This window comes from Vipera ursinii (assembly GCF_947247035.1).
Source record: "Vipera ursinii genome assembly, chromosome: 1".
NCBI lineage: Eukaryota > Metazoa > Chordata > Lepidosauria > Squamata > Viperidae > Vipera > Vipera ursinii.
In genome coordinates this window covers 19868667-19891532 of record NC_139512.1, presented here as the reverse complement: position 1 = coordinate 19891532, position 22866 = coordinate 19868667, and the positions used below count along the sequence as shown (strand labels likewise).

The 22866-nt window shown below is 37.7% G+C and overlaps 1 protein-coding gene and 1 long non-coding RNA gene across 2 annotated transcripts in view; both read left to right on the top strand.

Annotated features, from left to right (window-relative positions):
- LOC310631912 overlaps positions 1 to 22866 on the top strand; it is a 247754-nt gene that overhangs the window by 200968 nt on the left and 23920 nt on the right. The gene's annotated exons all lie outside the window — the stretch shown is intronic.
- Positions 3489 to 22866, top strand: part of MIS18BP1 (MIS18 binding protein 1) — a 36949-nt gene continuing 17571 nt past the window's right edge. The window contains exons 1-9 of the mRNA XM_083349625.1: positions 3489 to 3550; positions 10140 to 10721; positions 11965 to 12096; positions 14736 to 15151; positions 17183 to 17274; positions 18201 to 18331; positions 19456 to 19546; positions 21391 to 21545; positions 22303 to 22469. Coding sequence (XP_083205751.1) covers positions 10151 to 10721; positions 11965 to 12096; positions 14736 to 15151; positions 17183 to 17274; positions 18201 to 18331; positions 19456 to 19546; positions 21391 to 21545; positions 22303 to 22469 — 1755 coding nt within the window. The 5' untranslated portion in view covers positions 3489 to 3550; positions 10140 to 10150. The remainder of the gene's footprint in view (positions 3551 to 10139; positions 10722 to 11964; positions 12097 to 14735; positions 15152 to 17182; positions 17275 to 18200; positions 18332 to 19455; positions 19547 to 21390; positions 21546 to 22302; positions 22470 to 22866) is intronic.

The following is a 22866-nucleotide window of genomic DNA, read 5'->3' as shown; positions in this document are numbered from 1 at the left end:
AGTAATAGTTGCACACAATGGCAGCAAACAGAACTGAAACTCCATGAGTTTGAATACATAGTAATTTCTGACAAACTTAAAAGTCATATTTGTAGAAGTCTTTTAGATGACATAGTATCCATTAATAAGGTGACCAACTTTTTTACAATGAGAACACAAATAAATTGAAGAAAAAAATATCGTAAATAAAAAAAAAACATTTTATTCATTGCAACAATAATACAGAATACACTATAATATGATAAATGCATAATAAAAACATTTGTAACAATAACATTTTATATTGTAATTATGCTTACATGCCTATTAATTATTATTTAAATGAGTACTTTTCCATAGAATGAATATTTTTTGTCAATGTATCATCTTCTAACAATATATTGGAAATATCTGAACAAGAAATATCCTTCATATTTAATTTTATGGCAAGTGCTGCAGCTAGAGTATCAACATTCAATCTCGATTTCTCATTTTTCCAAAAAACATTAGCAATCGATTGCAATCCCTAAATGCAATTTAAAATTAAAAATAAAATATAGAGCTACACGAACGATGCAAGCACATTCATTATGAATAAATAAAAGTAATTATTAAAACTGAAACAATAACATAAGCAAATAAGCTTGTAAATAAAATTATACATATTTGGAATTTATTAAATAGAATGAATTAAAACGTGAATTATTGTGCTCACCTGTGTATGATTGAATATTCACTGAGAAAGAAGTGAGTCTAATGCGACCCTGTGTGCTGTGTCGTGTTTCGGTAAGAAGTAAACAAAGCCACTTGTGCGCGGCGCACTCTTGTGCGTGGCGTACTCTCTCAAAACAATTCTCCTGTGCAGAATGCATGCATCTCATAATCGTGTCTCACCACACTGTACCGAGCCTTGATGAATCGTCATGTCAAATACAAATACGTCACATCACACACAACGAATCGGATCTGCATCGATCGAATATGAAGATTTACAAATTAGTCTTAAAATATCAAAAAGGAGCACATGTAGGAGGACACTTTTTGAGAGAGGACACAACTTACAGAAGAAGGACTGTCCTCCCCTAAAGGAGGACGATTGGTCACCTTACCATTAATTCTGAATTCCTGTGTGTGCAAACAGATTACACTGACTGATTGTGTGTCAAGTCATTTTTTTATTCTTAGCAAACACAGAGTTTTTCTCCATGACATTTGTCCCTAATCTGGGCTTTCAGGTCTTTCCAACAGTGGACTCATTGCCTCTGTAACTGGGTTAATCCACCTTATGGCTTGTCATCCTCTTATTTCCTTTTCTTTCATTTTTCCCAGCATTACAGATGTCAGTGCTGCTAACATCAGATGTTGTTGCTTGACAACATAGGGAGATGTAGCCTTCCTTAACTCATATATTATTTTTAGAGCTAGAATTATGGATGCTGGGGGGGGAGTAGGGAGAATGCATCTCAAGACTGTTAGTAATAAGAGAAGATAAGAATTTGGTGGGTTGTTAAACAGAAGGGAAAGTTTGCATTTTAAACTAATTGGAGAATGTGATTAATGACGTTAAATTAAGGGAGGGAATTGTGTTTGATAAGATGTGTTCAGGGGAGGAGAATTCAGATCTTGGCTTCTAATATGTAAGTGCCAAAGCTATGCGAGTATAATAAAATATTCTTTAAGGTAAACAATGCCTTGAAGTTCTTTGAAGTAGTGCATTTGTCAGAACATGACAACAGCCTTTTCCAGAGAACTAGCTCTTCACATAATGTGTCCAAAGAACAATAATTAAACAGATTGCATAGGTTTGTTTCTGATTTTTTTAAACTATGTGAAATTCAGTTTTCATTCAAAGAACAACAAGCGTCCTGAGAAACACCTTGTGGTATCTCTTCACTCAGCAGTATTTGAATGTCTTATAAGATTTCAGGAGAATGAAGCTTTTTATCATTTACAAATAACAAGAGTTAAGATTTTGGCATTAAGCTCAAAGATTTATACCAGGGTGTCAAAAACTGCAGGCTGGATGCGTCACGTGGAAGCCCCGCCCACCCCATTACCTGCAATGGCAAAACCATCCCGATATGTTACATGACATCATGTGACGTCGGCAGTTTGACATGTCTGATTTATACTCTTTTTCATATGATAAAAAGCCATTTGTATATATGATCAATCTGTTATGTGCCATCAAGTTATTTTTGACTCCTAGTAACAGCCACAGTAGTTAGTTGATAAAGTATTGTTTGTGGTTTAACACAATGGGTAAAGTCAACTTTAAAACAAACTACAGGTAATCCTCAACCTACAACCACAACTGAGCCCAAAATTTCTGTTGCTAAGTGAAACATTTGTTAAGTGAATTTTACCCCATTTTACAACTTTCCTTGCCTCAGTTGTTAAGTTGTTAATCACTGCAGTTATTTAGTGACACAGTTGTTAAGTGAATCTGGCTTCCCCACTGACTTTGCTAGTCAGAAGGTCACAAAAGATTGCAAGACACTGCAATCATAATTATGAACCAGTTGCCAAGTATCTGCATTTTGAACACATGACTATGGGGATGCTGCAAGGATTGTAAGTGTGAAAAATAGTCATAAGTCACTTTTTCCATTGCCTTTGTAACTAAGTGAATTGTTGTAAGTGGATGACCATGTCTATGCTTAATAAGATGGAAGAGCCAAGCACAGATTGAAGAAGTAACAAAGACCCCAGGTAGAAAGTGGATAAAAGTTTCCTAGGACACACTTCCTAAAGCTAAAATGTTAGAAACTGAAGTCCAGGAAATAGGGACAGCCTCACATTGGACATAGCAGCCCTAGGAACCCTGAGAAGAATATATTATCTATGTGTAGTACTGAAATGTTATAAGAATGATTGATTATACACGGATACAATTACCGATAGGGGAGAATATTTGTAGCTCAGGTTTCAACGAGCGGTCCTTGGTACTCTCTGAGCTTGGTTGTTTTCCTGTAGACGTTTCATCACTCAAATATTACCTAGTTTGAGTAATGAAACGACTGCAAGAAAACAACCAAGCTCCGAGCTGCCAAGGATCCTTCACAGATACAATTATTTCGTCCAACATTGACAAGATCTTTTCACCAAAGATTAATTGCACGGCTTAACTGAAAGCACTAGTGAACTAACGGAAAACTAACAAGCTATGGATAGGGTTCAACTGGATGCAGAAAAATATAAGAGTGGTGAGGGTAACAGCTGGCTGCCATTCCTACTGCTTCTTCATTTGGCTATTGCGACGAGGCGTTGTCTTTTTTTTTGTTTTTAAAGGTTCGCCCCCCTGACGTCATCCGAAAGGAACCGCCCTAATCAGCGAGCGGCCTTCCCTTCGCCGGGCAGTCTTTGCCAGCCTCCAAAATGTCCCACCGAGCCACGGTCGGCGGCGGCGACTCGGATGACGTTAGCAAGCCTTTAGCGCTCGTCGACCAATCAGCGGCAGAGAGGGGCGGTGCGCGAGAAATTCGAACCGTGTCGCGGTTGACGGCCGCGCTGCGAACGGACGGCCGAGCGAGCGGACGGACGGACGGAGGGAGGGAAGGAAGGAAGGAAGGTAGGGGCAGAAATGGCTACTCAGTGAGGGAGCTTTATGAGTGGGAAACGATTTTGCTGCGGGGCCCGCTTGCACACCGACGAAAGCCTTTTTTTTTTGTGCCACCGAGCTCCGGATGAGAACGCTACTAAATCTCTCCGGGTGTTGGCGGGAAAATCCTCCGGTGGGTTCTTTTTAAAAATGTGATTTCCACCTATTTTTGATTTCCTATGTTTGGGGCTGGTTAAGGTAGGAGCGGAAGCCTCCACAAGTCTGCAGGACACCAGGTTGGGGAAGGCTGCCCAGGGGAGGACTTTAGGGCAGCCCCCTGAAAAAAAACGAGCAGCCTCTTTCTGCCGGGATTTGTCTCTGTTAGATTAGGGAGCGCTTCTATCTGTCAGGTGGAGATAAGGCTGCCGAGCTACGTGACAGGGCTATTCATCTTCATTTTAGCCATGGTCTGTCCACTGCAGGGTGAAGGCCTCTTCCGCATGTTTCCAACCAATACGGTCCTGGATTTCCTTTTGCCAACTGGGCCCACAATACTTGCTGATGTCGGGTGTTTCATCTTGTTTTAGGGTCCCTTTCATGGACTCTTTTTATCAAGTGGAATCCATTCTATTACTGCCTTGGTCCGCCTGCCATCAGTTCTTCTTGCTGTGTGACCAGCCTGTTTCCCTTCTTTTACTCTTTTGATTATGAGGATGAAGGTTTGTTCTCCCAGCTTGTGAGTTGGTTTCTCAATGTTTCATTACCAGGCTAGGTAGCATCTTCCGCAGAGTTTTTAGCCTGGTAATGAAACGTTCAGAAACCGACCCACAAGCTCGGAGAAAGAACCTTCGCCCTCATCCTACACCCGAGCTACAGATGTTCGCCGCTATTGCATCTCTTGATGATATCGTATACTTTCGTTCTCTAATCCAGGGGTCCCCAATCCCCGGTCCGTAGACCAGTAGCAGGCCAGCTCAAACAAGCAAAGCCCCATCCGTGGGATGAAGGCACCACACAAACCCACGCACTCTCCAGTCCACGGAAAAACCTCACCACGGAACTGGTCCCTGGGGCCCAAAAGGTTGGGGACTTCTGTTCTAATCTATGTGCAGGTCTTTGTATCTTGTCTTCTAATGCTGAGCACATATCTTTCCGTGGCTCTTTGCACCACTCATAGCTTTTGTATCAGTTGTGTGGTAGTGTCCATGTTTCATTGGCATATGTTAGAGCAGATAGCAGACCCTGATCAAAAACATTTCAGGCATGGGAGGTTGTTCTTGAAAATTATGCTTAGGGACAGGGATGTTGTAACCTGGTGATCTATCAATTGCTTTGGAGATCATTTCTTTTGGGAAGGTAGTTGCAAAGTACTATACATGCAACTTGATATACACATATATAAGTTTGGGGTCTTGTGTCGTAATAGGTTTATCTTGTTCCTCCTCCATTTCTCATCACTAGTGTCTTTGCCAGTCCCAGCCATATTCAGATAGTCCTTAACTTATGACCACAATTGAGCCCAAAACTTCTGTTGTTAAGTGAGCCATTGGTTAAGTGAGTTTTGCCGCCTTTTATGACCTTTCTTGTCACAGTTGGTAAGTGAATCATTGCAGTTGATGTTAGCAGCCCAGCTATTAAGTGAATCTGGCTTTCCAATTGATTTTGCTTATCAAAAGGTTGCAAAAGGTGATCACATGACCTTGGGACACAACAACAGTCATGAGTTAGTTGCCAAGCATCTGAATTTTGATTACATGATCATAGAGATGCTGAAAAGGTCATAATGTGAAAAATGGTCATAAGTCACTTTTTTCACTGTTGTAACTTTGAACAGTCACTAAATGAACTGTTGTAAATCAAGGACTACCTGTATATGATACATACAGTGATCAGTGAATATATATACATTTAGTGGACTTACTTTCTCAAAAAGTATTATATGTGATCCTTGGCAACCAAGTGGTTGCTTGCCCGTTTAAAAAGGAATAAACATGATACTGTTCTTGCTCTCTAGAATAATAATACAACAGCAACAACAATAATAATAATAATTCGAGAATGAGAGGGTGAAGATCTTGTGGGACTTCCGAATACAGACAGATAGCCATTTGGAACAAAACACGCCAGATATTGCAGTCATAGAGAACCGAAGCGTACAGTTGATTGATATCGCTGTACCAGGAGATGCCAGAGTCAAAGAAAAAGAACTGAAAAAAATTATGAAATACCGCTACCTGGCCGTTGAAACTGTGCGATTATGGATGAAACATGTAACAGTGATACCCTTTGTCATCGGGGCACTGGGAACTATGTCCAAAAACTTTGCAAAATACATCAAGAAATTGCAGCTTCCTGCAATAACTCCAGCAAAGCTACAAGAAACTGCTACTCAGAACATCTTACATTTTAAGGAGATACCTGGTTGATACCTAGGATGCTGGCAGCAACCCGTGTCAAACATTAGTGCTAGTCAATTTGAGTGTTCAGTTGACTGAGTTTCATGTTTTGTGAATAAAAGTTTTATATAATAATAATAATAATAATAATAATAATAATAATAATAATAATAATAATAATAATAATATAAAAATAGTTGGAAGGGGCCTTGGAGGTCTTCTAGTCCAACCCCCTGCTCAGGCAAGAAACCCTATCAGACAAATAGTTACCCATTCTCTTCTTAAAAACTCACTGTTGGAGCATTTACAACTTCTGGAGACGGGTTGTTCCACCGATTAATTGTTCTAACTGTCACGAAATTACTCCTTAGTTCTAGGTTGCTTCTCTCTTTGATTAGTTTCCATCCATTGTTTCTTATCCTGCCTTCAGGTGCTTTGAGAATAGTTTGACTCCCTCTTCTTTGTGGCAACCCCTGTGATATTGAGAATAACTGTAGCCTTGGCGCAGTTCTTTTGTATAATGAGTTGCTTTAGCCAATGGTAGCTAATATCAGAAGGAGAATGGTAGTGCTCACAAAAACCTATGCCTTTTAATATAATTTCTTTCTTTGAAAAAGTATTATGAGACACCTGATTTTTGATGTAATTTCAGTAACTTTAAAATCAATATTGCTAACTTCATTTGGGTTTGCTAAAGTGCCTGATGGGTTGTTTATGCTGGTAGAGTGCAAATATCTGTTGCTTTTTTTTTACTTTTGCAGACAAAATTCATATTCTTTACATCATATGTATCCAACTTTTTGGCTTGTCTGGGGTGCACTGAGTGAAGAGAAAAATTGGGGGGCTTCATATTGTTGGAAGAAAGGTCTTCATCGTGATTCACCCAAGCTGGGAATAAACCTGGCAACTGCTTTGGGAAGAAGGTTGTAGTTTATTGGAGAGGAGAACCAGACAGGAAGATGTCTGGCAGAAAAAAAGGGCTGACCACATGTAGGGAGTAGATTTTTATACCCTCTGGATCCTTTTGTTTGGAATTGCTTCCTGTACCTGTTTGAGGCTATTTCCTGTGTCATGAACTTTTGACCTGAGTCTGAGTGGGCCTTTCTGGTATTCTGATGGTGATGGGGTCATCCTATTATGTCCAAAGGTCATGTCCTGCTTCTCTGGGGCTGGACTCCAATTTGGGTGAGGTATGCAGATTTTAGGTGTCTTTTGTCTTCTTAATCTCCCAGCTGGGGGCCTGCAACCTTCCTGGATTTACATCTGCATTTGTACATAACTGGTTTCTGCTTGGGGGAAGGAGACCTGAGACTATTAAGAAAACTGGGCATGCTTTCCTGATTCTTCTATATCTTTTTTTGGAAATATATTATAAAATTTTTACTTCAATCATGGCGGAGAGATTGAAAAAAATACTTGGTTGAATTTATACACCCAGATCAAAATGGCTTTTTACCAAAGAGACACATTAAAAATAACTTAAGAGTGATAATAGATATATTGGAATACTATGAGCTACATCCAGGGAAACAAATGGCATTAATATTTTTAGATGCTCAAAAGGCATTTGATAATCTTGCATGGCAATTTATGATTCATCAATTACAAATAATGGACTTTGGACAGAATTTTATAAATATGGTAAAAACAACGTATAATAAACAAACAGCCAAAGTGATTGTGAATGGAATTGCACTGAGAGCTTTGAAATAAGGAAAGGCACAAGGCAAGGATGACCTCTATCCCCTCTGTTATTCATTTTCACTTTGGCAATTTTAAATCGAAATATAAGACAAGATACAGAAATTAGAGGGTTGGGGATAAAGGGTGAAACATATAAACTACAAGCATTTGCTGTTGATTTAGTATTTATTTTGGAAGAACCCTTGGAGATGATCCCAAAATTGTGGGGGAAAATAGAACAATATGGTGAAATAGCGGGATTAAAAATAAAGAAAAAAACTAGGATAATAGTTAAGAATCTTACGGATAAGCCGAATGTCAGAAGTAACAGAGGTACAGATAGTGAAAAAGGTAAAATATTTGGGTATATATTTATTAGCTAAGTGCTCAACAATAAAAGAAGATATTTACACAAGGTTATTAAAACAAATAAAGCTAGACTTGGAAAAGTGGAAGAATTTAAAACTGTCATTATTAGGAAGAATTGCTACAGTTAAAGTGAATATATTGCCTAAGATTTTATTTTTGTTTCAAACAATTCCGATAAAACTTGGGAATTTTTTTTTCAAGAGTTGAATTTATTAATTTTGAACTTTGTATGGCAAGGAAAGAAAGCTAGAATAAAGATGAAAACCTTGCAAGATACTAAGGAAAATGGAGGGTTTGGCCTACCTGAGTGGGCTTTGTATTATCAAGCATCTGTATTAACATGGGTGAAAGAATGGATAATGCTTAGGAACGAAAGGTTGTTATACTTGGAGGGACATGACTTACAATTGGGGTGGCACACTTTTTTGTGGTATGGGAAAAACAAAATCCATAAGTATTTTCAAAATCACTGTATTAGAAATGCTTTGATAACAGTATGGGAAAAAAATAAAACGAAAATATATGTAAAAATTCCAGGGTGGTTATCAACGAAGCTTTTTCACACACAAATTTGTTAGATTTTTGAAAAAACTTGGACATATAGAGATATTTTAAATATTGATGGGACATTAAAATCGAAACAAGAGCTGGAAAATCAGGGTATCAACATGTCGTGGTGGATACGCTTACAAATACAAAATAGATATGAAAAAGATATGAAACTATGGATTCTATAAAGAACAAACTATTTGATAAGATTAACCTCTGATGAGAAATTAATTAAGAAAATGTATATTTTTTTGTTAATTTTAGAGATGGAAAGTGAACAAAACTAAAGAGACAATGATAAGGTGGGCGAAAAACTTTGGTTATAATATAGAATTAGAAAAATGGCAAAAATTATGGGAGAGAAATTATAAATTGACAATGTCAACTGCGTATAAAAAAATTATATAAAATGTTTTATAGCTGGCACTTGCCTCCAGCAAAATTAGCAAAAATGTTTAAAAATGTATCAGGTAAATGTTGGAAATGTAAACATAATTTAGGTACATATTATCATACCTGGTGGACATTTAACAAAGTAAAGGCCTATTGGGAAAAAAATACATGCTTGGCTAGAAAAAAATATTAGGAGAACATGTAGTATTTAATCCTGATTTTTTTTTATTAGGTATAGTACCAGAAAAGATTAATAAGCAAAAATTATATTTGGCTTTACATATTATAACTGCAGCAAGAATAAGTTATGCACAATGCTGGAAGAATGAACGAATACCTTCAGAAGAAGAAGTAATAAAAAACATACTGGAATGCGCTGAGATGGACAGATTAACTATGAGGCTGAAAGATAAAGAAGAAACAGAATACTACCAAAGCTGCAATCTATTCTACAAATGGCTAGAAGAGAGAACCAAAGAGTAGGACTTGATTATGTATTAGTGTTTTATGAACCCAGATCACACGCTGTTTGAAAAACTAACATATGTATGTAGAGGAGAAAAAAAACAAAAAGCTTATAAAAAAAGAAAACGGGGCATGCTTTCCTGGTTCTTCTATATCTTTTTAGGAAATATATTTTTCTTCCCTTTTAATATTTCCTTCCCTGGGGAGCTGACTTCCCACAATATAAAATATATAATATAATTAATGTAGATAAAAGTTTACAATCTTGTGGGGCCACTTTACTAGCTGTCCATGGGCCTCAGGTTGGACATGCCAGCGTTACATCACAGATTATGTATTCAACACTTCTATGGACCGATTGCTGAATCTCATGTTCTGGTGCAATTTCTATGTTGCAACAGCCTTAATATTATCAGATAGAAAATGTCATTTAATATTTTATAACTTAAATTTTCAAAATGCTACTTAGGATTTAAATTGCATATAGTGTTATATATAGTGTCATTATACGGTACTATTATATGTCATTCACAATTTAAGCATTAAATAATTTAGGGAATTTAGATGTGTTTAGAATGGGGTATCACAGAGTTTGGTTGTCTTACTTTATAACACCTTTTTAAAGTGAAAATGTAGAGGAATACAGTTCACATTTGCAGATGTTAGACATTCTTTAATTTAAAAAAACAATAAAAGATTTTGGTTTTGGAGATGCAGTACTTTTTGAAAATTGAAGAATTTTAACATGTATTTTTCTTTAACAGGAAAGAAAAAAATGTCATTGAAAGCAGTTTCTTTACAGAATATCCCTAGTGGTACACCTTTAAAGGATTTTGTAAACTTCTGGGTGAATTGTACTTTGGATTCAGCTAAAATTTCTCCTTCAATGGTTCTTAATTGCCAAAATGTTTGCTCTGGCAAAGAGATTGAAGGAATAAATGTTTTCCAGTCCACTTTAATGTCTTGCAATATGCATACGAAAGAGTTCTTTGACATCAGTGAAATTAAAGCATCATCTGAAGGAATCCAGGAACTGATTTCTTCATGTCAGAAAACTAGGCCACTGACAAGGAGTGTCATTCAAAAACGTAAAGCTTGTGAGTCATTACCCTTTGAATCTCCAGCAAAAATCTTCTCAAGAATGAAACAAAAAGCAGCTCTTGCCAAAGAAAAAAACAAGCCTCCAGAAGCTAAACTGTTGGACTCAAGGTGTACCACAGATTATACTCTTACTCCTGAAAGGCTACCTGCCTTACTACAAAGATCAGAAAAAATACCTATGCGTGAAGATAAACAAAAGACAAAGCTGGATGAGGGTTTTCTTGAAGAATCCAATCTAAAAACAGGTTGGTTGTATAATTTCTTTCAAATTCCTTCTAGTATCATACTTAGATGTTTGAGATACAGTTACATAAATAGGGCTTCTATCTAACAGTGATTAGAAATTGGACAACCTGCTCCCGGCCTTATTAACTCAGACTTGCCTGCAGTGTTGATTGATTGATTGAATTTATATGCCACTCATCTTGCTGTTTTAGGTGACTCTGGAGAGCTAACCCTATAGTAAAAAAATAGAAATATTAATATAAAAACAAATTTAAATTTAAAAAGGTTATATACAGAGTAGAAGACAATGGGTTTAGAGCGGAACAGGGGTGGTGCCTTCTCTGTCATTGCACCAGCCACCTCCAGCGTACAGCTTCTCCATCAGGGCCCAACACCAACTGGCTGAGCAAAGTTTTAAGGCTCTTCCTAAATGCCAGAAGGGTGGATCTCACCTCTTGACTAATGGGGTCTGCAATTCTTTGCCAGAACAAGTGGGATGGGTCAATTCCATTGGAGTACCTTAGACCCAGTCCATAAAAGGCTTGAAAGGTGATGACCAACACCAATATTTTTGAATAAGCTGTCCTTTGCATTTCATGTACTGCCATTGGCTTTTTGCTCCAACTTTCTCTTGTTAATTTTTATACACATAAAGCATGCACAAAGTTGGTTTAAACCAGTGGTCCACAACCTTTGTGGCTTGGTGGCCTGGCTGGAGGCAGGCAGAAGAGGGGAACCAGGCTGCGCAAGTAGCTGGCCAGCGCACACGCTGCACAACTCACATGAGTAATGGGTTGGCGTGCACGCAGCTCAACTGCAAATAAGAGTTGCATGCACATCCTTGCCAACCTGCCACTTATGCAAGTTGAGCTGCTCGTGTGCATGCATGCCACCCTGCCTCTCAAGTGGCCCAGTTCCCAATAGGCCATGGCCCGTTAGTGTAGCGTGACCCGGGAATTGGGGACCCTGCTTTAAATCACACTTAAATCTTTGTTTCCCAGCACCACTGCTTGAGAATAGCAAGCAAAAAGTGATGAGGAAATACTCATGTAATTAATTAATTGTCAAATTATGTACTGGGCACCCCTGAGATCTTGTAGAAGCACATTTGAACTTCCTCAGCGATAACACTTGTCTATTATATTAGTTGTATTATTCATTGCTATGCAAATATTAAATTCCATGTTTTCTAAAATGTTATTTTCACTCTACCGGGTATTGAAAACTATTTGTCAGTGAATTTGATAGTTTTTGTCCTTTCAGTTTCAGTGACAAATTCTACTGCAGTGAACAAAAATATAGGTACTGCACTAATAAATCCTCCATTTCTGGAATCCCCCAACAAGTTCTTCTCACGTGCAAAACGGAGGTTGCAGGAGGATTGGTCGCAGAAAGGTAATACTTTTTCTTAGGCAATGAAAAGCTTTGCATATATTTTTGTCTTGTAATTCTGTCTTCAATTTTTAACTTGCAAGCTTGTAGTCGCTTTATAATTTTCTTGTAATTATAAGTTTTGTTTTTGTTTTTGTTTTTTTTAACTCCATTTATATCCCGCCCTTCTCCGAAGACTCAGGGCGGCTTACAAGCTTAGCAGTAGCCTTCATTCTATGTATATGCCTGCTTATTAGGGCTTTCATACACCCCCCAAGCGGCATTATTACAAAGTCAGCTTATTGCCCCCAACAATCTTGGTCCTCGTTTTACCTACCTCGGAAGGATGGAAGGCTGAGTCAACCTTGAGCCTGGTGGGATGCGAACCTGCACTAATTGCAGGCAGCTGGTGTTACTTAAGGAGGCATTAGCCCACTGCTCCACCAAGGCTTTTAATGACAACTTACATAGCAAACTGCCAAATAATTTGTAGTTGCTTTTATTCATTTACGCATTATTTGCTTTTAGTTTTTAAAAACTTTTACCCCATAGTATTCTTGTTCTGATTTTTAACTTATTTAATTTTGCTTTGTTTAATAATTAATGTTTAAATGTTTTCTACCACTTTTTTATGTTTATAAGCCACCAAGAGTCACTTGTCAGTATGATGGGTGGCATATAAATAGTTTACATACATACGTACATACATACATACATACATACAAGAATTGGTCATCAAACAGCATGATCACCATTCAGCAGGCTCTTTGTTAGTGATTCACACAGCACATTAACACACGATAGTTAGTTTATCTCATCACCATCATCATCATTTTATTAAGACTTATGTAGATAAAAGATAAATGTAAAGAAAAAATAGGAAGAAAAGAAAATAGTTAAAGAAACAATCAAAACAGTAAGCAACTTGCAGTTTTGATAATGGTTAGAAACAAACTCATTATTGCTCCTCTGTCTTGATATTACAGAAATCTCTTCAACCCCTTATTTAGCCCTTTTTAAAATTGTTTCACTTTGCTTTTTTTTTCCCCCCAGAAAAATGTCCATAAAAAGTACTTGTTGTTTTGTCCCTTACCAAATAGGTTGGTTTTGCCATTTCTGCCAATTCTGGCACCTTTACAATTCATTCCACAATTTTGGGAGTTTCAGTTTGCCTCCATTTCTGTGCATATACAAATTGTGTTGCAATTACCCTGTATAAAACTAGTCTTCCATCAGACTATTCTAGTTGGCTATACATAAATCCCAAAGAAAAGAGATCTGTTTTTCTTGTTATTGATCTTTAAAATTCTTTGTATCTTGGTATGTATTTGTATCCAAAATTTTCTGCCTTCTTCCCAAGCCCACCATGCATGGCAAAGTATCCCTTATGTTTTTCCTATTTCAAGCTCCTCATTATTGCTAATCATTCCATCATGGCTTGTCCATATCCAATCAAGTCCAATTCTTTATTTGCATACATCTGATGGAGAGACTTTTTCCAGGGTAAAGCAATAACCATCTAACCTCATAGATATATCCTCTAAGAGAATCTAGAATGTGGCTATCCTAAACTTTTCCTCCCTTGCCCCTCTCCCCATCCATCTTAATTTGTTCCTTAATTTGGCCTTCTATCTTGAATATACTACCTCCTCCCTGGAAAACTGGTGACTCTTGTTAAGTGACACAATCAGAAGTTGAAAAACTATGACTTTGCTGCTTAGCAACAGCAGTTTCAGTGGTCCCAGTTGCTATCATTAGAAGACCACATTGGTTGTTGTGTGAGGCCCTCGCGTGATCACAACTTCCAACCTCCTGCCAACTTTCCCATTGACTTTGCTTGTGGGAAGTCAGCAGGGAAGGTGGCATATTATGATCAAGTGGCCATGGCACACTGCAGTGGTTGTAAGCCTGAGGTCTGGTTATAACCACCATTCGTTCAGCACTGAAACAAGTTTGAAGGTTGCTGACTGAGTGGTCCTTAGATTTGTACCACCTGTATTTATTTGTAGCTCAGCGGGCCTGGCCTGATGGGACGGGGTGGGATTTTTATTATGACTTTAATTTTAAATTTGTATTATTATGGGCATTGTTTAATCATGTTTTAATAATTTTAATTTTTGTATCTGATTTTTATGTATTGCCCTGTTAACCGCCCTGAGTCTCTTGAGAGAAGGGCGGTATATAAATTAAATTAATAAATAATAAATAAATAAATAATCTATTGCCAAAGATACTAGATGGCTACCATCTGAATAAAACTCTTAATATTATAAATGTTGCAATAATGATTTAGCAGTGAGGGAAAAGCAAAAACACGCCAAATATCTCTAACCCTTGTTTGTATTTTGTTTTTACTTTATGTGGGAGTATGGGAACTATACAGGTTTTAAGGGATAGCATATTCTAAAAGGATGGGGCTACTATTGAAATAACTCATGTCTGAGTCCTTCCTTAATATGTCAAACATTAAGGGATAAATAATTATCACTCCTCTTGACTCCAAACCACTACGAAGCCTCCTGTTCTAAAAGTTAGCATGGCTGAGGGAAAAAAAAAATGATTTAGGCATAACAACTGATCCTGAAACAGTAGTTGTCAAGTGAATATTTCCCGTAGGAGATGCTTCACTGTACTAAATTTAAAATGTCTGTCCTTACTTACAGCAAAGCAACCTTTAGTCACATCCTGCCCAACAAAAAAACTTAATAATTTTAATGAAGAATGCCTAAGTACTACTGTTAGCCAGAAAGAGAAGTTTATTGTGGAACCTGCTGAATTGGCCAGTGAGACTTTTACCATAATATCTAATCCTCTGATTGTGAGTGATGATCATAATGAATCTAGAGAATTCTTGAGGGAAGAAGCATCCAGAAAATGTCCTCAAGAAAAAGCAGTGGTGACTCCATCCAAAAACATATATGGCCAAAAAGCAGAAGAAAATATAAGTGTTTCGCCACAGAAATCTTCCCAACATCTGTGTGATACAATTTTTGCTACTCCAAAAGTCCATATACCAAGGAAACAACAGCATGATACCAAGGTGCTCTTGGATGAACCTGATACAGGCACAAATAAAAAGGTAGAATCTTTTTTTATTATTTTATTTTATCCATTTTTGTCCTGGCTAGCTGGAAAAACAATGCACACCAGCCACAGTTAATCACAACTAAACATAACTAAAGGGGTCACCACAACTATCTTTTCTTGTGTTACAATTTTTTTTCACTATCTCAGAAAGGAGAATCAGTATGGGCGATGAGTGATTCACCAGGATATTTTCTGTTAACTACTTAATTGAGCAAATGAAAATGAGTCTGAAAAAGGTATTTTTGAGTGTTGAAGCAGATGAGTAAGCAATTGTTTTGCTATTCTAAAATAGCATCACCAGACAGCTGTGGACAATAGATTACATTCTCAGCCCTAAGTGCAGCTTAATTTAGCTTAACATTTATTTTTTCTATTGCTCTTTTAGATCATAATTTTAGGGAAGAATAATTTTAAAGAGCCATAAATCTGAAAACAAATCTCTCTCTTTAAATAATTATAATTTTAGAAGAATCCTAGAAATTACTAGCATCTTATTTGCATTTATTTATTTATATTAATAGACTCCCAGTTCCCTCAAAGATGCAAGTCCACTTCTTTGTACCATTGAAGATCAGAGATTGAATAAATGATCCAGACTATATCTCTGCAATTTTTATTAAAAATTAGCATCTGTTTTTTAAAATTGGTTTTGAATTTCTGTAATGTAATAATGGAGTTTTCATTTTTTTCGGAATCTCAGATTAATTTCAGAAATGTTTTGTTTTTCAGAAAAAAATAAATCTGTGAGCTTCAAGATTTTCCTGGATTCAGTCCTACTTTGGGATTGTTTATAATGCTAAAAGATACATAAAGGGATGCATTTGTACATATCATTCTCTACAAATCTTTGCTTGTGTGGTACAACTTATACATGATGGGGGGTAAATTACTACACTAGCTATGCAAAGGGTTTTTTTCATAGATTCAGAAGAAAATACTTAATGTTTGGGTTCAATTCATATAAAAGATGTGCACATTTTAAATTTAAGTACCGTATTTTCCGGCGTATAAGACGACCCCCTACTTTTAAGAAGTTTTTCAAGGTTTTTTGTCTTATACGCCGGAAAATACTTACATGCCCTGCCCTCCCTGTCCGACTGGCCCTGCTGGCCCTCCCACTGCTCCCGCGCTTCTGCTGGCCCCCGAGACGCAGCGTTTCCCCGCCACTGCCGGCACCCCTCCTGCTTTCCCCCCCCCCAGGCCTTGAACTTCTCCCATTCGGCGCAGGGCGGGGCAGCTCCGCCCGCAGCCTCTTTTTCATGTGCCGCTTCCCTCTCACCGTCGGCCGAGGCGCGCTTGGCCCGGGCTCCCGGTCCCTCTTCCCGGCCGGCTTCCCGCCCTGCCCCTCATGGAGCTGGACTGGGCGTGCAGCCTCTCGGTGTGGCTGCTTTTCCTGGGCAGCCTGGCGGTGTGGCTCCTGCGCTCGGACTTCCCTGCCGGCTCCACGCTCCTGAGGCAGCAGCTGCCTCAAGAGGGAAGAGCATCGGACGGGAGTCGGCAGGGCAGTCCTGCACACGCGCGCACTCCCCAGCTGCTAAGGAGCAGCTGGGGAGTGCGCTCGTGCGCAGGACTGCCCTGCCGGCTCCCGCCAGACGCCACCCACTGATTTTCCGGCGTATAAGGCGACTGGGCGTATAAGACGACCCCCCAACTTTTGAGGTGATTTTCATGGGTTAAAAAGTCATCTTATACGCCGGAAAATACAGTAGTGATCATAAATAGAATAAGTATGAATCTGAGAATGTCATAGAACAGAGGTCCCCAACCTTTTGGGCACCAAGGACCGGTTCCGTGGAGAGGTTTTTCCGTGAACCAGAGGTTGCGTGGTTTTGTGTGCTGCTTGCATCTGACGGATGGGGCTTTGTTTGTGTGTGCAGACCAGTTGTTGGCATGCCGTAGCCCAGTACTAGTCTATGAACCAAGGTGATGGGTACCCCATCATAGAACAGTCAGGTTACATTATATGATTTTGCAGTCAGGTAATTATGACAAAAGTTTATAATCCACATTTTTTCTAATTTAGTTCTCAAAAGAAAAACAGATGATATGTATCAATCAATGGAGAATCAGAGTGATCAATAACAATACTGCTGTGTGTCTAGAAGGAAAACGGAAGTAAGTGACTGCTTTTCAGTTTTGTTCAAATATGTTTATATGGTTTTTAATCACTGTCATGGATGGTCCTTGCATTTAGTATAGTTATTTTATTGGACTTATTTCTATAAGTTTGAAGTTTATCTCTTGAGGAGTGTAGAGCAATTAAAAAAAGTTATAAATACAATCTCTTAATCAAAAACAAAGGAAAGCAAAAAAAGCAAACTTAAATGGAGCCGTTGTTATGCCATAAATTTAGCAGTGGACAGCTTTGTAAGAATGAAAAGTTGAGTTTGGATTGATTCCTTGATTTTCCAGGTAATGCCGTGGATGACAATTATCTCTTCGCCCATGTTATTTTTTTTGAACATCTTGATATCCAGCTCCCCCCCTCTTTTCCTTTGCAACCTACATTTTGTAAAACTAAAAAGATGGGGTTTAGGTACTAAATAAATTGTGGTAATTTTTACTGGGCATTGTAATGTAAATGATTGATTGACTATGATTATTAACTAAATTCCCTCATATATTTCTTTTATATTCAGTCTACGTTTCTGTTTAATCCTGAACACGTAACATGGCTTACAATTTAAGTTCCCAATTGTAAATTGAATATATTCTAGATATTAACTACATCTTGAATAGACTTAAGTATTTATCAAAATTTATTCTGTCTGGTCCATCTTGTACCAGTTAAATAAAACAGCTTTAAGTCCTTTATAATAAATTCAAAAAATGCCTGCAAATATTTCTTCATAAGGAAAATACTTGACAGGTCTGTCTTATTCGCATATAAGAGACACAATTCCTAATAAAAAATGCATACATTGGGAAGTGGGAGAAAGAAATTATAATGGGCTCACATTACTTTTCTAGCTGGGATCCTAAGAAAGTATAATAGTGAGATTAATTCTTTTCTAATTATACTATGTCATTTTTTATTTCAGAGATATGAAGGGTGTCCTCTGGCATAGCAATGTAATTGTAGAACGCATTACACACAATCAAGTCAAAACCTTGACAGGAACTATCTACATGTTAGAAGGGGATATTGATGAAAATAGCATGAAGAAAGAAGGTAAGAGAAAAGGAAAACCACAGTGACAACCTGGAATTTTTATAAGCTTCTTGGGAAGAAGGCTTCTGCTTTGCTGCTTCTTTTCCAGCTGTTTATGCTTGACCTAGTACCCAAACTGTCCTTATACCAGATTACTAAATATTAATTTGTTTCAAATGATAGCTTGAATAAGTAATAGTGTTTGCAGGAAGGAGAATATCTTTAATATATCTATTGCTCAATTTGCTTAATGTGACTGTAAAATGATGGATGATTGAAATACTCATAAAAGCACTTTGCCATTCTAATTTGCAAGGGGTACAGAAATCTGTACTCATTTTATTTATGCATTTTGCCCAATGTGATCTAAGTTACTTTTCAAGCTGCTTCCATCTCAAAAAATGCTTTCTTTTTAAATTTAATGCTGATTGTATGATATCATCAGCTTGAGTAGTCTTGGATGTCATAATTTCTAAAATGCATAATTTTCCTCTGTAGAAGTTTCCAAGATAACACTTGCATAAAAATAAAGGTAACCATTACAAAAAAAGACAGTATATAATGCAGATTTAAGATAGTTTAGGAATTTTCCTAAAATTCTTAATCCTGTAAGATTATCATTGTTTTGATCTCCTCCAAAGGTTTGAAAAATGAGTATAAGAAGCAGATGACAATGCTGCTAACATCGGGTGTTATTGCTTTGACAAGAGGTGGAAATGCATTCATTTTTCTCTTTTGCTTTTAGAGCTGATTGATGCTGGGAGGGGGGATGTGGATGAGAGTCCAGTTAGTCATAACACCAATTTCAAGTCGTGGGAATTCAAGGTTACTGAGCCCAGAGCTGATAACGATTTGGTGGGCTGGAGAGCTGTGGAGAGAGCCTGCTTTTCAAGCTAATTGGGGAATGTGATTTATGACTGTTAGTTGGAGGAGGGAATTGTGCTTTGCTACTTTGTGCCAAGGGAAGGGGAATTCAGTTTTTGGCTTGCAAGTATGTAGTGCCAATATTATGCTTCTTGAATAAAAGATTCTTTAAGGTAAACAATGCCTCAAAGTTCTTTTGAAGAGTTTCATTTGTCGGAACCATGACAGCACCCTTCTAAAACATAACAACTGTCCAAAGGCTATACCTTTGTTTCAAACAGGAATACCACCTAAATTCATAAAGAGGTTTGGGTCAGGAATCCCAAGAAATTGGAAAATGCTTGTTGATGATTTGCTTCATTATTTGAAAAGGTCAGTAGCACTGAAAATGTTTCTGTTTTTGAGTCGTCGTGATAGCTGTGATTGTTGGTAAGGATTTTGGAATCTTCAAAATAGTTAAGAAAAAACTTCACTACAACTTCTGCAGGAGACATGAAAGGACCCCCAAACTGGGTGTCTCCCGGGCAATAGTAATGTCACCGGCTAATTCTTTCAACGCGGAAGCGCTAAATTGTGATGCAGTTTAGTCTGTGGCTTCAGGTAGTTTGTACTAATTTTATCTTCTTTCCCTTGAGTAAATTTCTAGAGTATTTCTATTGACAGTTCCTCAATTTGCAATCAATAATGCCTCAATGGAAGGACTGGTTATCCTTGTCTGTTTGAAATAAGAGCAAAAAAAAGCCGCTTTTTTCTTTTGCTTTTCCTCTCTTTTTTTCTGTATTCACCATTTTCCTTTTTCCCCCCCTTGTTGTTGTTAGTTGCGAAGTCGTGTCCAACCCATCGCAACCCTATGGACAATGTTCCTCCAGGCCTTCCTGTCCTCTACCATCTTCTGGAGTCCATCTAAGCTCACGCCTACTGCTTCAATGACTCCATCCAGCCACCTCATTCTCTGTCGTCCCCTTCTTCTCTTGCCCTCAATCTTTCCCAGCATTAGGCTCTTCTCCAGTGAGTCCTTCCTTCTCATTAGGTGGCCAAAGTATTTGAGTTTTAGCTTCAGGATCTGGCCTTCTAAAGAGCAGTCAGGGTTGATCTCTTCTAGGACTGACCGGTTTGATCGCCTTGCAGTCCAAGGAACTCGCAGGAGTCTTCTCCAGCACCATAGTTCAAAGGCTTCAATTCTTTGGCGCTCAGCCTTTCTTATGGTCCAGCTTTCACTGCCATACATTGCAACTGGGAAGACCATAGCCTTGACTATACACACTTTTGTTGACAGGTTTTTCCCCTTAGATGTGAATTACTTTACTATTGCACAAAATTCTTCCATAATGGTTAAGTTTTTAAAAAGAAGATTCTACTTGAGAAGTTTATGTCCTGGTTTTGTAGCCAAATGTTTGGTAAACTGTCTTCTCTAGCTACTTTAGGAAGAGACCTAGGAAACAAAGATGTTTCTCTATGGAGAGATGGATGAAAGCAGGGCTTGGAGTTACCGAAATTGCCACCTTCTGTTGAAGACAGCCTTCTAGAACAAATGGGGTTCTGGATAGGCATCTCAGGCTTTATATGATTCCTTAGACCCGATTTAAACAAACGACTTAAGAAAAGAGCTGCTGTTGCTGCAAGATACCAGTGTTTAAGCTGCTGGCCGAACATCAGAGCACTATACAAAAGTGGATGGAAGCATGGAGTAGCTATACCTCCCAAGATATTTCTGAGCATATTAATCCTAATAATATACCTCCAGGATTTAATCTACCCCAACACATATGGGTGACATACAATAGAATTAGAATGACTCATGGGGTGTGTGCCGATTCTCTGTATAAATGGGGAAAGACACCTTCAGCACAATGTGATTGCGGGGCTCCCCGACAGACTATCCAACATATAGTGAGGGAATGCACTAATAGAAGATACCCAGGAGATTTTAAGGACTTCCTCTGCGTAACAACGGCAGCCACTGACTGGATCTCCAAACTCGACATTAAACTCTGAAATGTTATTTCTGCTTTCCTCTTAGGTTTTATAATTGCTTCTTTTTTAAAAAAAATGTTTTAACTGTTCTAACTTGTAAATATGAAGTGCTTTTAATTCTGTGTGTGACCAGCCATACGCTAAATAAAATAAACCAGTGTTTAAATGTTTTAAAGAAAATAAGAAATCTGCTTAAAAGATTGAGGCGATTAATACTACTTATGCAAACCTTTAAATCTTAGGAAAGAAGAGAGAGCATTTCCTGTAAGTGGTGATAGCAAAAAAAGAAAAAATGAATGCTCAGATGGACTGGATCTGCCCCAAAATAATGAGAGAAAATGTAAAATGAAAAACACCACTTATGATGTATTACCACTGCAAAATGATACAATATATGGTATGCATGTTCTTTCCTTTGTTTTTGGAAGATTTTGTTAGCAAAGAGTCTTTTCAAAAAATTCTGTTGTATTTATGATGTCCCTATCCCCTAGTAATTTCCTATGAAATTTAGTTTTGCTCACAGTGGGAAACAGTAATAAAAAAACGTGCACTTAAAACCAAATTTTGGGCCTGACGACAATGCATGCTGGAGAAAGAATAATGCTGACCTAGCTGCATGAGACAATTTTACCTAAATGAGATGGTAGCAACCCGTAATTTTGTAGTATGTGTCTTTCTCTCTCTTCAGTCATGTTTGCTTAGTAACCATTTCACTTCCAATTTAACAGATTGTGGTTGCTAAATGAGGAAAGAATGTATTAGCCCAATTAATCCATTAACCTTGTTAGTACTATGCTCCATAGTATACAATGATGAGAATGGTATTCCATGGGTTGTGAAAGAGGTATATCTAGATTAACCTAATGTTCAAATGCAGGTAAGTTATATGGCAGGAAACAGCCTTTCAGATTGTTTTAAAAACCCCAAAATATTTCCATTACCAATAACTGTTGCTTTTATAGACTCCTGTTATTAAGTTAGTAAAAGTTGACTAAAGAGAATTAAATGTTCAGTAGCGCTACTTCACTTTTTCCTTGATCAATTATGAGGATGCTTCTAACTTTATGCTTATATTTTCAGTCCAGTACCTTATTACAGAGGCAGAAATTTGTTGTTGCTGAAGAATATTTTTGTGTGTTTGTTTTCCTTGTTAGGTATACAGATGAAAACAAATGATTTACAGAATGACTGTGATAAAAGTATCACCCGTAGTGGGCGGCGTATTAAGCCACCCATGCAGTTCTGGTGTGGGGAAAGGATACGTCTTGATCAGGCATTAAATGTCACTGTAACCAAAGGAGGTGCCAACTACTTATCACCTGTAAGATTTCTTTTTCTCCCTATATGTAAATTATTATTCTGGAGTGATGACAGTGATAGAAATTTTAAGCAGGTGCTTGTAGACATTTTGGATTCCTACAACTTGAGAATATTATGGATTGAAAAACCCATTGTTTTTATAATTTAACTTGAAAATAGTTATTTTCCCCGAGTCTAAAGAAATCAGTTGAGTAATTTGAGGGTGGCAAGTGGACCTTGTTGGTTTTTTCCTTGAAAAAAATTTGCTTCTCATCCAAGAAGCTTTTTCAGTTCTGACTAAATGGTGGGGAATTGAATGATTTCTATTCTTTTCAGTCATTTGGTTGTTAGTTTACTCAGAAGGTTGTCATTAGCTCTCTGAGAGTCACTGAGGCCACTTAGAGGTTTATCTGTATCCT